This window comes from Pinus tabuliformis, chromosome 3_1 (genome assembly GCF_031772625.1).
Source record: "Pinus tabuliformis cultivar Carrire ecotype Pingquan chromosome 3_1, CPIR1, whole genome shotgun sequence".
NCBI lineage: Eukaryota > Viridiplantae > Streptophyta > Pinopsida > Pinales > Pinaceae > Pinus > Pinus tabuliformis.
Genome location: NC_142301.1, coordinates 317,343,731 through 317,360,525, shown reverse-complemented (window position 1 = coordinate 317,360,525; position 16,795 = coordinate 317,343,731). Strand labels below are relative to the sequence as shown.

Genomic DNA, 16,795 nt, shown 5'->3' with positions numbered 1-16,795 from the left:
TAGAAATTATAGCCCAGGAAAATGAAAAGTATTTTCCTTCTAATAAGAGTTATCTTCGTATTGTCCACCAGAGCATGTTATGATATATGAATACAAGGTATTATCAAACCCTAAATTCTTTTATCTTTTGCTAGGCTAGCTAAAACATATATTCAATAGCCTAAGTGAGTATCAATTATTTTTCTGTAGAACATGATAGAATCACAAGGTCTATAGTTGTTGCAATATTCTATATCTCTTGAAGTCACAAACACCATAAGATTACAATTCAAAAAGTACTCAGGTTCTTATAGAAAAAAAAAATGGTGATTAAATGTTGTTTGTTGTTGAAAATATCAAATGGGTTACAGAACCAAAACAACCCTAAGCCATATGTGAAGGAATAGAAAATATGAGAACTTGTTGTGATACAAAGAAATTTTGACAAATTAAAACAACACGAGAAACACTATATAACACTTTGTACATATATTTCACGATGAATGAAAGAAATCAAAATGTTTATAAGACCTTTTCAAATGAAAACTCAAAAACCCATAATGGCATATTCATATTAATACTTATTATCAATGAATAATACTATGTTTGTAGTGATAATGGCATTCACTGTAATTTAACAATCTGAAACAAAAGGACAAGACTAAAATAAAAATCTGCATCCAAACAGTTAATGCAACAGTTCAGATTAAAAATTGTAAGGTGAGAGTTGTTGGATGTAACTCCTCAACCAACCATGCAATATAGTTCAGATTAAAAATTGTAAGGCGAGAGTTGTTGGATGTAACTCCTCAACCAACCATGCAATATAAGTGTTGAATCTATTTGTTTGGGGGAAGCTTCTTGTTTTTTCATGTTGTTTTAAATATATGAATAAAATATTATTAGTTTTTATATCCTTAAAAACATTATATAAAATAAACAAAATTGTTTATGTTCAAATATGAAAAGCCTTCATCCTTTAATTTCCTACTAAGAGATAAAGACTTGCATAAATTTTTGGTGGGTAGTAACCACTATTAAGTTTGCACATTTACACTTTTACTCCTATATGTTAAAGTGTTGAAGAAAACATAAATAATGGTAGGCAGTAACTCCCTAGGTATATTTATTTCCATCTTGTCCCTATTCATTTTTTATGCAAATACTTGCTTAAATTATGACAGGTAGTAAGTGATGGTAAATATGTAAATAGGTTATTTGTGTGAGTATGAGCTATATTCAAAGATTTTAATTTTAGGTGGTTTTCCTTAACCATGAAAAATCATTGCACACATATTTTAAAATGATGGCATAAAAATTGCAACTACATCCAAAAATTATGGCAAAAAAATTTGAGGCAGTGATCCACATGGCACAAAGGCTACAATAAGACCTTCAAAGTTATTGTCCAACCAAATTTTGAAAAATATTTGTTTCAATAATATTGATAAATAAGTATTTATTTTTCAAAGTTAAACATTATCACTTGTTTTGGTCAATGCTAAACTAATAATGATCAATAGTCAAATTAATTGCTATGGTCCTATGTTGGAGACTAGTAAATAGGGAGTTAAATCTTAAATTATCTTAATAACAATTGATAATTCCATTTATATAAATTTATATTTATATTACTACTTACTCTATATATATATATATTGGAAGTAATGCTTCTATATGTTTGAGATCGTTGTGAGTTGTCATTGTGAGTCCCTAGGTGTGATTATAGAAGTAGTTATTTCCCTATGTGTGTGAGTTGTCTATGAGTCATTGATCCACCTCCTTTAGTTCTTATCATCTAGAAGTTGGTGATCTACAACTATATATGTAATATGTTATGTGCTTAATAATATAATGAATATGTGATTTTGTTAAAGTTAATGGATAAATGTAACCTTGGAGTGAGTCAGTTCATTAGTTAAGTGTGAGACTTAGATTAGGAATTTGTTCCTATTTTCTAGGTGGTTGTTCTAACCTTCCTATTTGATTGTAAGCTATTTATTTGATTGTAAGCTATTTATTCATGGAGATCAATGATGAATCTGTAGAGCTTTCAACCAGAGGCAGTCCCTTGGTGAAGCCCTCCCCTGAAAGCGGCTCAGTTTATTGAATATATTGTTTTTCTTCCAGTTTTCAACATAGTATCAGAGGTTCAGGATTGAGTGAGGTAAAGCGAAAATGTTTGGGCGACTGAGAATTCCAGGTGGTTGTAGTGTGTCCTTAGTGGCGTTGGCGGAGAAGATTTTCGCTGCTTTATCGGCGCTGTAGTGTGGCCTTAGTAGCGGTGTGGAGAAGATTTTCATTGCTCGATCAGCGCACATTTTGGTTCAAGAAACAGACTTTTTTTCTGTTCACCAACACCCTTCCTCAAAAGAGAAATGCATTGTTCAGCCTCCCCTCAGAGTGTTTTGTTGGAGCGCAGGCCATTAGCGCGTATTAGGAGGAAAAACACGCACTGCTCCATTGACCAATCCGTTGAACGCCGAGAATGTTGTGGCTTGGCACAATGATCCACTCGTGTGTTGTGTGGAGGTCAGATCTGCCCAGAGGTACTGCTACCTGGTCATTTTTATGAACCGTGTTGCCTACGTGGAGGTTGCCTATTCATGGTGACCGCTCAGATCTGCGTGGAGGTGCAGCAGTGGGAGACGGTGGATCATGGAGGTTGAGATCGCTTGGTGTGAAGACTGCAGCGAATCTGGTGCAGAGAGAGGCGATTGAGAGTTGTTGTTCGAGTGGATCTGTTGGTCAATTCCGCCGAGGTAGGCAGATCGAGCTGCACAGATCATGGTCGAAGCTGCGTGCTTTGTGTGTGACGTCACCATCTCAATTCTTGTGTAGACCATCGCTATGATGTGTGTGTAATGGTCACCATCGGAAGCTGAACTTTCATAATACACGAGAATACAGAGATCGCAGTGTTATTTGCTCGGAGGGCGTTGCTGGTGCCTTGTTTGCAGCGAAGGGACTGGATACTCATGGTCGAGATGCTACGTGTTATTGGATACCCGTGTGACTAGAGTGGTCTTACGCAATGCGAATGTTGGTTGTTCAAAATTTACAAAGGTCGCAGCGAGGTGCAGTTTGATTGTTGCGTGACATTGATGTGTCCTGGTTCTGCGTATGTGCTAGTGTTTCTGGAAGAAATCGCTTTAAAAACGGCTATGAATGGGTTTGATATTTATTATGTGGTTTGGATATACCTAGAGCAAGGTGTAATGGAGTTGTCTATAATGTGATTTTTTGGAGATTTTGGTGACGGAATCGGGCGGAAGAAATTGAGGTTAAATCTTGATTTGTTGTAATTAAAATGGTACTAGCTATCAAACTTGCGATTCCAATAAATTCCTGCCGGATTTCGACCAGAAAAACCCGCCGAAAAAGTTTTCAAAAAATCGCGTTATAGACAACTGCAAGTGTAATCACTCACGGAAATGTTGCTGCCTTTGTCGTTGGTGTTGGTGCCTTTGTGCGAAGGTCGAGGGCAAAAGTGTAAGGCCTATTTATTTTTTTAATTTGTTTGAGGTTATAACATTTTTTAACATTAAAAATTTTGGGCACATGTTTTTTATACATGTAAAATAAAAAATAGGAGCCATTTTTTAAAGAAAAGAGGTTTATTTTTATTAAAAAATAAATAGAGAGGATCTTGTTTTCTTTTGCATCCAATTAAAGGAATTGTTTTTTTATTAAGAGCACCCCATTTTTAGATTACTCCTTGGATGTGGAGGTAGATCCATCCTTTAAATTGCTGGAGGTCAATTTTTTTATTTCTTGAAGGAGACCTGTCAAGATGAATAACTACATGGCAGAGGCATATCTAAATGAGAGCAATAAGCTCGGTCCAATTACTCCAATTGGAAATTTAAGCTACAAACCCTGTTGGAGGGGAAAAATGCATGGGAGATTGCAACCAATGATGAGTTGAAGCCGACCCTAGCTACAAGCGGAACAACAGCAACAATCCAAGACTGGGAAAAGAGGGAGAATAAAGAAAAAATGTTGTTAAAATTGTCAATGAAAGACTATATTATCCATCACATCAATGAATGTAAATCAGCAAACGACATCTAGAAAACACTCAAGGACCTGTACGAGATCAAAAACACAAATCGCCTGTTGTTTTTGAAAAGAAAGATTCTCTCCATTAAAATGGAGGAGAATGAATCAATGGTTGCATTTATCTCTCGAATCAAGGAGCTTAGAGATAACCTAGATGACATGGGAGAGACAGTGTCAAACACTATTTTGGTCACAATTACCATGAATGGTATTACTGATGACTATTACATGTTTATCAGAGGCTTGAATGTGAGATACAAAGCCCCCAATTTCAAAGAATTGACAGGAATCTTGATGCAAGAAGAGGAGAGGCAGATGACCCTAAAACCCTAGAGTTTAGATCTTGCTCTAATGGTGAAGAAGAAGCCCTTCAGAGGGAAGGAAAGTTCAGTATAGAAAGGCGGAAGTACACTAGAAATAAAACCACCTCAAGGTATGCCCTCAAATAGAAGTGATTCAGGACCCAAATGTTTTTATTGTGGTAGAGTTGGTCACATAGCTAAAAATTTCTAGAAGAAGATTGACGAAGGTCACCATAGACATAAGAAACATGCAGGACACTTTACTGATGAAGATCATAATCAAAATCTCAGATTGTTTGTATCTAATTCTGCATTCTCCGTTGAGGATGATGAAGCAAAAAATTGGTTTGTGGACTCGCAAGCTTCCACTCACATGACAGGTAATAAACATTGGTTTGAGAATTTTAAAGAAACCAGCAGTGGTGCAAATATCTACCTTGGTGATGATAGAGGGTACCAAATCAAAGGGTATGGTAATGTTCCTGTCATTTTGTCTGATAGAAATATTATACATATTCAAAATGTAATGTATGTACCCGGAATAAAAAGGACTTTGATCTTTGTTTCTATGATAACGGATTAGAACCTTAAGGTAGAATTTTTTAAGTCTTATTGTGTTATTAAATATCTGTTGGATCGTATGAAGCCAATTGCATCAGGTATTCAAGTGGGAGGATTGTATAAGCTGAATATAAGAAGTGCACCACACCAAGCCTTGACCTCATCAGTTATGACTGCAAAAGACTTATGGCATCAAAGATTCGGTCATATCAACTTCAATGACCTGCTGTTACTTCAGAAACGAGGTATGGTCAATGGTCTTCATGTTTTAAAGAATGTTCATGTTGATTGTGAATCATGTGCTCTTGGGAAGATGCATAGAGATGAGTTTCCTGTAAATGTAGATAGAAAGAAGAGAGATATACTAGAGCTTGTGCACGCTAATTTATGCGGGCTAATGCAAGTCATTAGGAGGTGCTTATTATTTCATATTATTTGTTGATGATTGCACGATATTTACTTGGGTATATTTTCTCAGAAAGAAGAGTCATACTTTTGAGTATTCTAAAGAGTTCAGAAGCATGATTTAAAAACAAAAAGGAAAATTAATCAAAATTCTACGCTTGGATTAAAGGGGAGAATACAAGAATGGTGGTTTCATCAAATATTACAAGGACCATGGGATAGTTTAGTAGTTCACAGTACCCCACACTCATCAACAGAACGGGGTTGCAAAGAGGAAGAACATAACCCTTGTGGAGTGTGCTCGAAGCATGTTAAAAGGTAAGAACTTGTCTAATGGCTTTTGGGCAGAAGCAATAAATACTGCAGTATATTTTAAGAATAGTAATTCAACAAAAAGACTTGATTTTAAAACTCCATTTGAAGCTTTATTAGGTTTTAAGCCTGCAGTTAATCATTTAAGAGTTTTTGGCTCCAAATATTTTTCTCATGTTCCAAAAGAGGATAGGAAGAAACTAGATTCAAAGGCCATTAAATGCATTTTTGTTGGGTACTGCACAGAGTTTAAAGGTTATAAATTGTTTAATCCCTCTACTCATAAAGTGTTTGCAAGTAGAGATGTGGTATTCCATGAGTAGGTTGATGATGGAAACCATGAAAAAAGCAATGAAGATTGGCACATACCTTTGCTGGTGGAAGATGGAAGTGATGATAGGGAAAGCCATGAGCAGTAGCAACAATAGAAACAACAACAACATAAAAAGGATGATGTGGATGGTACAGACGCGGGTAGCAGGCCAAGTCCACCAAGGAATGATCAAAACAGATTTGAAGCCAGTCCACCACTCAGGAGATCAGGTAGGCAAATTCAGTTTCCAGCAAGCTATAGAGATCATGCTCTTATAACTAGTATGTTAAATGTTGTCGAACCCTCTAATTATAAATAAGAAAGTCAATATAGTGAATGGAGGGAAGCCATGAAAAAGGAATATGATTCAATACTAAAAAAACAAAACATGGGATCTAGTTGAACTACTTGAAGACAAACAACCCATAAGTTACAAATGGTTATACAAACCTAAATTTAAAGCAGATGGGAGAATAAACAAATATAAAGCTAGACTGGTTGCAAAGGGGTACTCACAGAAAGAAGACATATACTATGAGGAAACCTTCGCCCCTGTAGCTAAATTAAACACAATTAGAATGTTAATTTCCTTAGCTACCAAACATCATTGGATGATATACCAATTAGATGTGAAATCTGCATTCTTAAATGGGGAATTAAAATAAGAAGTGTATTTAGTGCAACCTAAAGGGTTTTTTAAACAAGGGGAGGAACATTTAGTCTGTAGATTGAAGAAATCATTGTATAGACTAAAAAAGGCACCCGAGTCATGGTATGATAAAATTCATTCATTTTTCCTACATCATAGTTATAAAAGAAGCAAGAATTACCCTAATATGTATATTGTGTTTGATGAAAAGGGGCAAACTGTTTTGATATCTTTATATGTATATGATCTTATCATTACAAGAAATGTTGATGAACTCATTAAAGAAATAAAAGAGCAGATGTCATAGGTTTTTGAGATGAAATACCTTGGAGAGTTACACTATTGTTTGGGTCTTGAAGTCTGGAGGGATTCTGGCTAGAATTTTCTGTCTCAAGGAAAGTATGTCAAGAGTTTATTGAAAAAGTTCATAATGGATTAGTGCAAAGCAACATTAGTGCCTTTACAACAGAATACCAAACTTCATAATAATGATGGTTCAAAGGAGGTCGATGCAACATTGTATAGACAACTGGTTGGGAGTCTAATTTACTTGACTACAACTAGGCCGGATTTGGCTTTTGCAGTCAGTGTATTGAGCCAATTCATGTCAAAGCCTCTTGAGAATCATTGGGTTGCAGTGAAAGGCGTCTTAAGGTATCTTCAAGGAACCTTAGACTTTGGTATTAAATATACTAATTTGTTTGATGTTAGATTGACAGGTTTCTCAAACTCAGACTGGGTCGAAAATCTAGATGACCGATGATCCATAACAAGCTATGCATTCAACATTAGGTCCGGGGTCATTGCATGGAGCAACAAGAAGCAGAACATTGTATCCTTGTCTTCAGCAGAAGCAGAGTATCAAGAAATGTGCGCAGCAACATGTGAGGCAATTTGGTTGAGGAGACTTCTCCAGGATGCCGAAGAAAAACAAAAGATGCAATTGTTATCAGATGTGATAACCAAAGCTCAATCAAACTTGCAAATAATCTAGTGTTTCATAAAAACACAAAGCATATTGATACACAGTTTCACTTTGTTAGGGAGAAGGTTCAGTCAAAGGAAATCCATATTGAATATTGTAATACTTGTGACAATGCTACAAATATTTTTACTAAGCCTCTTGGAAGAATTAAATTTGAGTTATTTAGGGAGATGTTAGGAGTGTTAGTGAACCATTTCTCCATTAAGGGGGAGTGTTAAATTTAATGGAGAAATGTAATCTTGGAGTGAGCCAGTTCATTAGTTACGTGTGAGACTTGAATTTGTTCATATTTTATAGGTGGTTGTTCTAACCTCCCTATTTGATTGTAAACTATTTATTCATGGAGATTAATGATGAATGTGTAGAGCGTTATACCAAAGGAAATCTCCAGGTGAAGCCCTCACCTGAGAGATGCTCAGTTTATTGAATATATTGTTTGTCTTCCAGTTTTTAACAAATTTTTGTTGTGTATAATATCTCTGCTCAATTTCAATTTTATAACATGGTATCAAAGCCTATTTTGGTTTGATTCCCTTATGGGAAGGCCATGAAAATTTGGGCAAGCCTTGATTTTTATTACTTTATAAATAGATAAGGATAGAATGTGTGAGATCAGATTAATTTAGTGTGAAATTTCTATGTTTTGTATGCTTGTATGTTTTGTGGATTTGCATATCTTTTCATTATTTTTGTTTTAAATGTTGTTGTAATGATATTGGGTACAAAAAATGGTAGGACAGTGTGTAGGAAAGGGTAGGCATATTGATTTTAGAGAAGATTCAACTGCATTCAAAATAAGGAGCCTTGTGTGAATTGGTGCACATTGGATGAAGATCACATATTTCTTATCTTTGATCAGATTTCCGTAGGGATGGTCAACATTCAGGATCTTGTTGCAATCAGATTTCAAGAATGGCTGTTGAATGCAACAAATAATTCCATAGCTAGTAATTTTTTTCAGAGCCACAAGTTTTATGTGAAAATCGAAGTACAAAAGCTTGAAAGTCCACATCGGGAAAACATGTGTTCATTATATGTTTTGAGCTGTAGTAGCCGCATGGATTAGGGAGCATGGAAGGATTCTCAATTGTTGAGGTGCACAATCGTCACTCTGCCAACGTAGATAGATCCGTGCAATCATATGGCACTCGTATGTGAAGAAAAAACGCCAAGATCATGATTTCTCTATCATGTGTGCTTTTCTCTTTATCTCCTAAATGTGTAGTTTATGTTGCCTATATGAAGACATATTATAGCCCTCATTCTAGTATCCTACTCTATGTACCATCACAAATATGTTCAAAAGGAAGGATACAATATAAAAATGGAAAGGTTTCCATGGGTGGCAGGAGATCTAAAAGTATTCAAAATATTTGTTAAATACACATCTTACCGAGATGATGGACATACATCACTTATAATCACTACTCCAAATTTGTAGTCTCTCATCCATTACATAATTTGTAATGATATAATGTTGCATAATGAGTGTTAAATTCATTACAAAAGAGTTTCACATCACTGAGATGATGATGCACATGAACGAGTATGTTTTTCTTGTAGGAAGTTGGAAAGTACAATAATAAATTATTCTAGTCTTCTTTATCGAGATGTATTGTTTAGTGTAGGTTGTAATTTTATTATGTTGGAGTGTGATAGTGTTCAAGTTTATGGAAAATAAAAATCAAAAATCAAATGATGCTGAATCACAAAGTACATGCTAATTATTCATCAGACTAATGTGATCCGTCGTGCTCGAGGAGCATTACTCACAGGTAATTTTTAATAAGGTCAAGCTGACGTGACCAGTTGTGCTCTGGGAGGGTCAGTATAGGTTATTTTATACAAGGTCAAGTTGTATAATTTTCTGTTGAAGACATTTTATACCCAAAATGCTATCCTAAATAACTGGTGAATATAGTGGAAGGCCATATATTCAACATATGGTGGTAGTTCCATAGGATGCTTTAGTATCGAGACTGACCCATTACGATCCGGGAGGTTGAGAAGCATCAATTATGCAAAGCATGTCAACGATGGTTTGAAGTGGTTATGTCTTAAATGGATCAAGTGGGAAGCTCGAAAGTGTGGTGAAGAAAAGAGCGGAAACCATGAGATTTCAAAGTGGATATGAGTGCTAGTGATGACCATATCAAACAAATATGACAAAGATTCATTTATTGTTGTAATATGTGTTTTCAATGTTTTCCATGTAAGCATTAAGGGAGGGTATTGGAAGTAATGCTTCCATGTGTTTTAGGTTGTTTTGACTTGTCATTGTGAGTCCCTAGGTGTAATTATAGAAATAGTTATTTCCCTATGTATGTGAGTTGTCTAAGAGTCGTTGATCCACCTCCTTCAGATCTTATCATCTAGAAGATGGTGATCTACAATTATATATGTAATATATTATGTGCTCAGTAATACAATGTATGATTTGTGTGGTGTATAATCTCTCTACTCAATTTCAATTTTCTAACATAATTAATATTAATTTAAACTTTATTAAATTTGCATATTTACAAATGATTTTATTTAATGTGTGCATATTTTTAATCCCCAAAATTTAAATAAATTGAAATTTAATATTATTATAATATATAACAAGAGACACATGGGGGCAATGTCACTACTCTTGTCCATGTAACTCTTGTTTTTGTTTTTGCTTTCACATTTTTTTCTTTTACTTATTTCTAGTAGGAATTTAACTTTACCATGAGAATATTATTAGGTGGAGAAGAAAAAGGAAGCTTTAAATAATTTGGTCTCTAAAGAATATTAAAGCATATGTTGGTACAACCTTCAATCATCGAGAATATAATTCTTTTGTTTACACAATTGGAATTGAATGTTATCTAGGCTGTTGTTATTATTGTAATTACCACCTTAAAGAATTGAAAATTCAACGCTTATAATCAGCATACAACAAAAAAATTTGTAGCTTTGTTAATGCTCTACTTCTATGCGTTAACCAAGACACTGAAATCCGCATGAATGTCCTTGGAACTGAGGAAATCAAGTGGTTGCATCCAATATCCCGCCTTGTCCTTGTAGTTCAATGCAAAGTCTGAGGAGTTTTCTAAAAGCCTCATATTCTTGGGATCATTGGCACCAACATGCCCTCTTTCTATCGGTGTTTGGGGTCCACTTTGGCCTGAAAATTGATGGCTATAATGTAAGCCAAACAAAATAAACTTAACGGACTGATCTTCAAAAAAAAAATGAACTCGATGGCCAAATAACTCACCGTTGCCATTGTTGGGCCATTGAAACATATCTTCCAAGGCCAGAGCAAGAGTTTCATAACTGTCATGAGCATTCAGATCGACTTTTCTACCAATAGGCACACCATCCATGTTCACCTTGACATACAAGGGGGACCGAGGCTGAGTAGTAGCACGGGTTTTTAATTTGTATGTCCCAATCGGTGGCCACCCCACTACTGCTTGACCTCTGTACGTTTTTAATCAAGTCACAAGAGAAAAATCAAGAATGGAAGCAGTTCTAGATTAAACCAACCACAAAATAAGTCAATAAATGAAATTCATTAACACATACCTCTTGGAGTTATAATCTATGAGAGTGAGTTATTTTTTCTTGAAAATTTATTCTCTGAAGAGGGTATTTTTCTTAGAAAAACAAACTTTCAAGTGGTTGATCATTTCTATAAAACTCAATTTTTCTAAATACATCTAATTGAACATGAAGATTTTCTGACATTTTTTAGGAATTTTTTTGTAGGGGGAGGGTCGTGTTGTAGTGGTTGGAACACCCTCCAAAATTTTAGCTTGCAATCAAATTTTGGAGCCTTCCTTGGTATTCACCTTTCTAGTTGCAAACACTTAAGCTCATTCCATGAGCTCCCTTAGAGATTTTTCATTCCTTTTGCTTGTTTGGTCAACTGCCATATTTTGGCATGTTTTATTGTTTTACCTTGCTTGGGGTCCTTTTATGGTGATTCCGAAGGTTGGTATTTGTGTATTCTAGTTTTCCTAGCTATGAAACATCTATCACACTCATACACAAAGTTTTAAGCATTGTCACACAAGTGTCGTCATGATTGTCCTAAGTCCCCCCTAAGTGTCGCAATTGTCACTTTTGTCCTAGGACAGTCTCACAGAGGGTAATGTTTTTTCTTGTTGTTCTAGTGGTCTATGTTGTCGTGTCCATGAAGTATGCTAAGTGTGTGATCACAATTTTAAGTTCCTCATAGGTTCACTTCTTTCCCTCAATTAACCATTTCTTTGAAAATCCTTCCGACCGGGTTACTCACCTTCACTGGAGCCCAACTAAGTTATGCACTGCGCAGTATCAGACCTTAGTGATGCAACCTTGCTTCTTGGAACTACACGGTGCGGAGTCACTTCCCCCAGGGAAGTTGAACTGCGCAATTCCAGAGCTGAGAAACCTCCCTTCATCCATAGAATTGCACAGTAACTTCTCCCAGCCTAACTTGAACTACGCATTTCACAAGATTAGTCATCAATATTCTTCCCTACCTGTTGGAATCCCACAATGAACAAACAACCAAGCTTTCCTTGCCTCCCAGAACTACGCATAAGTGTCTACTCAAAGTCCTCCCTCAGTCGGGACTCACTGATCTTGAGAACTACACAGACTTATCCTCTCAAGCCCCTCTGTTGCTGAGTCCTGCCTTGCCTATGAAAGCTGGGTAGACCTACCTCCTAGGGTCCCATCTTGCATCAATCACTGGCTGCCTCAACTACGTAATCCTGCCTCCCAGTGGCCCCTGCGCAATTTTTCCTAGCAGTAAGGATTGTGGTCACGAGTTCCTCGGCAAAGCCTGAGTTGCACTCTTCACAATCTTAGTGACCAACCTCCAAGCTTGTCATGTAGTTACTGGGCCCTCTTTCGCAACCTATCACCTATCCCACGCCCAATCCATGGATAACAATGCTTCAACTTAGACTAGGAGGTTATGGATTTGATGTCATCCCATCATGAGTGAATTACAGGAACATGTACACTTTTGGATCATGGCGAGACGATGAAGAAGGAGAAGGAGTGAACATGATTTAAGACTCACATATAGTTGGATGGACAAATATTCTTATCAACAAAAGCGAAGGGAATACATGCACACAACCACCTCTCAAGACCGAAGATCATTGAAAACCCTGAATCATCAAGTCATGCGAAAGAGAGGATAAAGCACATCCAAGAACACATCTATCACTTAACAGTAATAGCGGCTTGACATTGCCACCTAAGCAAGCTATTCCATGTCAATAGTGTCATGTCAAGTCATGTCATGAGTTTTCAAAGGCCACATCACTATTATGAGCCATATGTATATTGTAAATCAAATGTAATGTAAAGTGGAAGTCTAATGGACACACATGAATATGAAGAGTCATTTCAGTTGAAAAGTCATAGGAAGTTGAACATTCATGAGGGTAGTCAAAGAGTCATAAGAGTCAAGAACACCCCTTGGTTATATATACCCCCTCATTATATGAGAAAAGAACTTTTCACCTTGGCTCCTCGCGCAAAGAATAAAGAGTTTCAGTCAATTCTTTGAGGAGCAAAGAGTGACTCCAATGTCCCACTACTAGGGCTAGTGATGTATGATGTAAATATGTGTCTTGGAACTTTTGCTTAATACAAAAGCCTTCTCGGGCGAACACTTTTCCATGCATGACTTATGGATGTTTGCAAGACTATTCTGTGAGCATTTATATTTCATGTTTGTTTCACATGTACAAACATAATTGAACTATTTCAATTGTTTTAGTACTTACCTTGTTGGGAATATGTTGTTATGGGTTTCATTGTTGTCTCATCCTTGTGGATTACTCCGCATGATACTAGAAAGACCTTTCCCCACTCATTGGTTATAACGACCATCACATCTTCTGTGGACTATTCCACTGGATGGTAGATGGCCTATTCCCTATTCTCTAGTTTTAATGACTACCACATCCACTATGGACTATTCTGTTGGATGTTGGACAAACCTTCCTAGTTCATCTGTGTCTCTTCTTGGGTGGTACTATTACTTCTCACTTAGAGGCTCAATTTTCTCACTTTTTTCAGTAAGAGAACCTAGACACAACACTCACTAGGCACACTCACCTTGCTTTTCGAAGGTACCATTGCAACACTCCCATGTGCTGAAAGTTAGAGCCTAAGAAAATCTCTAAGTATATGGAAACCAGGCCATCATACTAGATGGAAATCCTACACCAAATAATGTGAGGTCTAATTGGGACCTCATATCGAGGAGATCCCCTAAATGTTGGTGTATCCAACACCATCAACATTTCTGGCACTAGAAGGAGGGTCATTAGTAGTTTATGGTTGATTGTCCCACCGACCCCACTCATCCATTTTCTGGTCAAGGCAGTAACATTCACTCCCTCTCCCCTACCCGTAATTCTAAATTTGGTTATTCCTCACCTACCAGGCCTGAACGTGAAATCCCTTACCATCAAATCTGGGTTCTCCGTCCTTCGTCAATTTGCAAAGCTAATGGACTGATTCCGAGAGTGTACACTCTTCCATACTCTCAAAAGAAGAACAAGACTACCCCGACAAGAGTAGTAGTTACATCTGTTTAAGAAGCAGCCTTTTCCACTCTTGAGGAGCTGGCAGAAGCGATGGAGAAAGAAGAGGAACCCCCGCTCTTTCAAAAGGAAGAAGAAGACAATCTCTTACTCTCAATCTTAGGTTCTGGCAGAGGAGGTGGACGGGAAGGAAACAAATGAGGGGGAGAAGAAGAGGAGGAACCATCATATTTAGAAGAGGAATCATCATATTTAGATTCAGAAGAGGAAGACAACGAAGAAGACAACATGGAAGACCAAAATTTGGATTGGATGACTCAGGGCCCATTGGCACTTCTGGGTGTCCTGCAACAGATTCCAAGACACGCGGAGAATATCTTAATGAAATATGACCCTAACAAGACAGTCAAGGAGGAAGATCACTTAGACACTTTCTACCTACATCTGCAGAAACTCGAGGTACGTTACGATGACGTTGCATGTAGGTTGTTTCCATGTACCTTGGATGACAGAGCAGTTGTATGGTACCACAACCTTCCTCCAAACTCTAGCTAGAATTGGAGGGTATTCAAAAGGATTTTTCTTGAGAAATTTGTTGAAGACAAAACCCCTATCATGTTACTGAAGGAGTTGGGTAGTCTCAGCAGAAAGAAAATGTCAAATATTTTAATCATAGGTTCAACTGCATTTTGAATAAGTTCTTAGGTGACACTAATCCTCACGACTCCATCACTATCAACTGCTACACTTCTGCCCTACCGACTAGTATTGCGTAGTTCGTCAAGTGAGTTGTGAAACCAACTTTAACATAAAATTATGAAGAGGCTATTGCTGTAAAGAAAGACCTACGTGCTATTGGAGTCATTGTAGACGATTAACTCATTAAGGACTCCATAGACATAGGTAAGAGGCCATATACATCTGTGAGCAAGGCTAAGGAAAAGGAAGCAAGTGATATCAAGAACCTTACTCGTCTCGTCAAGTCCCTAACTACCGAGATGGCTGAACTTAAGCAGAGGATAAGAGAGACTACTGTGATCAGCAGACCCCCCAGTTACCTACAAAGGAAGAATGTAGCTTCCAACAACAACAGAAGCCAACTGAAAAAAATCTGCACAGAGCTCCGACATGGTTCAAAACCTTGAGAAAATCACCACAAGTTCATACAACACGTTCTATCGCACACATCATTTAGAAAAAACATGCCTAGAATGAGTAGTATGGTTGTGTAGTTGCTTAACACAGTTATGGTTGATGAAGAACCTGAGCCTAATGATGAAGAATAAGAGACTGCTACAACTAATGAAACTTCAAACACTAGGCATGTAGTAAACATGTATCAATATGCCCTCATAGCCTAGAAGACCACCACCGATAAGGAGCCTCCGAGTGATGGTTTAGCCTCAAAGCAAAATAACCAATACAAATTGAGAAGTCAAGGGGCCACCACTGGGATTGAGATACTGAAGCAGAAATTCGAAGAAAATATATTAAGGAAAATGGGTCCACCAGTTGATTCAACACAGAACACTCAGAGCAAGTCTGGGAAGACAACTTCAACAAAAAGTGTTTTCACAAGCAGCAAAGACAAAACCATCCCACCATAAACCATGAATTCAGTTCCACCCCCGGACACCTCGGTGAGTCTTCCTGCAATAGACTATAACATTGTAGAATACATGAAGAAGACTTGTGCAAATATCTCTTTGTTTGAACTTACAAAAATCACGAGTCAGCGGGACATTCTTCTACAGGCACTTGGGGAAACATCTATTGGTCACGCCACATCTTCGAACAAGGGCTCTAGTAAGTCTCTTGATTCTCTCTCATCTGTGCTTAACACACTCTGCATGGAGGAGGCAAACTCACTCTGCCCACCATTCTTGTTATCATTTGAAATCTTTAACTTCAATGTTCACAATTGTTTGGTTGATTTTGGTGCATCAGTTAATGTCATGCCACTCTCCATCACCAATAAGATCAATGCTCAATGGAGTAAGACAAGTGCACAGATAATCCAACTCAACAGAACTTGTGTGCCAAAAATTGGTGTACTCAGGGATGTGATCATTCAACTATCATTTGATGAATGAGTTCATCAATGCATCAATATTGTAATTGTGGACATCTTGAAAGCATATGGGGTATTTCTCAGCAGAGATTGGTCAAGAAAGATGCAAGGATACTTTTCCACTGACTGGTCACACTTATGGCTTCCGTATAAGGGTAGGAACAACTAGATCCAAGTACTATCAGAGAGACACATGAAGCAAAACGTGACTCCCTTTGATGGCCAGAACGAGCCGTTGGCTTTCGCAAAACTTGTTTTTAGCAATTTTTTTTAGAGACACTGTTGGGGTGCTATCTTGCAGATCCATTCCCTGTCCCACTAGACACATAGTCGGGCCTCCTTCCATGCCTAACTGGAGAAAATGAAACTTGTACAGTAAGTAGTGGTATTGGAAGTAGCAACAATACTAGTACGATTAGCGGTCCTTGTACAAACGATATGTGGACCATGTACTTTGACGGATCCAAAATGTAGGAGGGCTTTAGAGCTGGTTGTGTTTTAATAGGCCCGTTATAGAGGAAACATTTGATCTCTAGTCGTTTGGAGTTTGAGTGCACAAACAACACCACAGAGTATGAAGCACTCATCTTGGGCTTATAGAAAGCCATTGACCTCAAGGTTTTTTTTCT

The 16,795-nt window shown here is 37.3% G+C and overlaps 1 protein-coding gene across 1 annotated transcript; it reads right to left on the bottom strand.

Moving 5' to 3' along the window:
- Positions 1–10,528: 10,528 nt before the first annotated feature.
- On the bottom strand, positions 10,529–11,123 carry LOC149187050 (auxin-responsive protein IAA13-like). Its single transcript, XM_089409540.1, has 2 exons — positions 10,816–11,123; positions 10,529–10,722 (listed from the first exon to the last, which is right to left on the bottom strand). Exons 1-2 carry the CDS (start codon positions 10,922–10,924, stop codon positions 10,529–10,531), a joined length of 303 nt encoding a protein of 100 aa, XP_089265666.1. The 5' UTR covers positions 10,925–11,123.
- Positions 11,124–16,795: the final 5,672 nt, after the last annotated feature.

Bases quoted from the DNA above. Each gene is read 5' to 3' on its own strand.
- LOC149187050 (XM_089409540.1), bottom strand. From the start codon at position 10,924: ATGGATGGTGTGCCTATTGGTAGAAAAGTCGATCTGAATGCTCATGAC. The intron at 10,723-10,815 runs GTGAGTTATTTG...ATCAATTTTCAG, and splicing joins ATGGCCCAACAATGGCAACG to GCCAAAGTGGACCCCAAACA.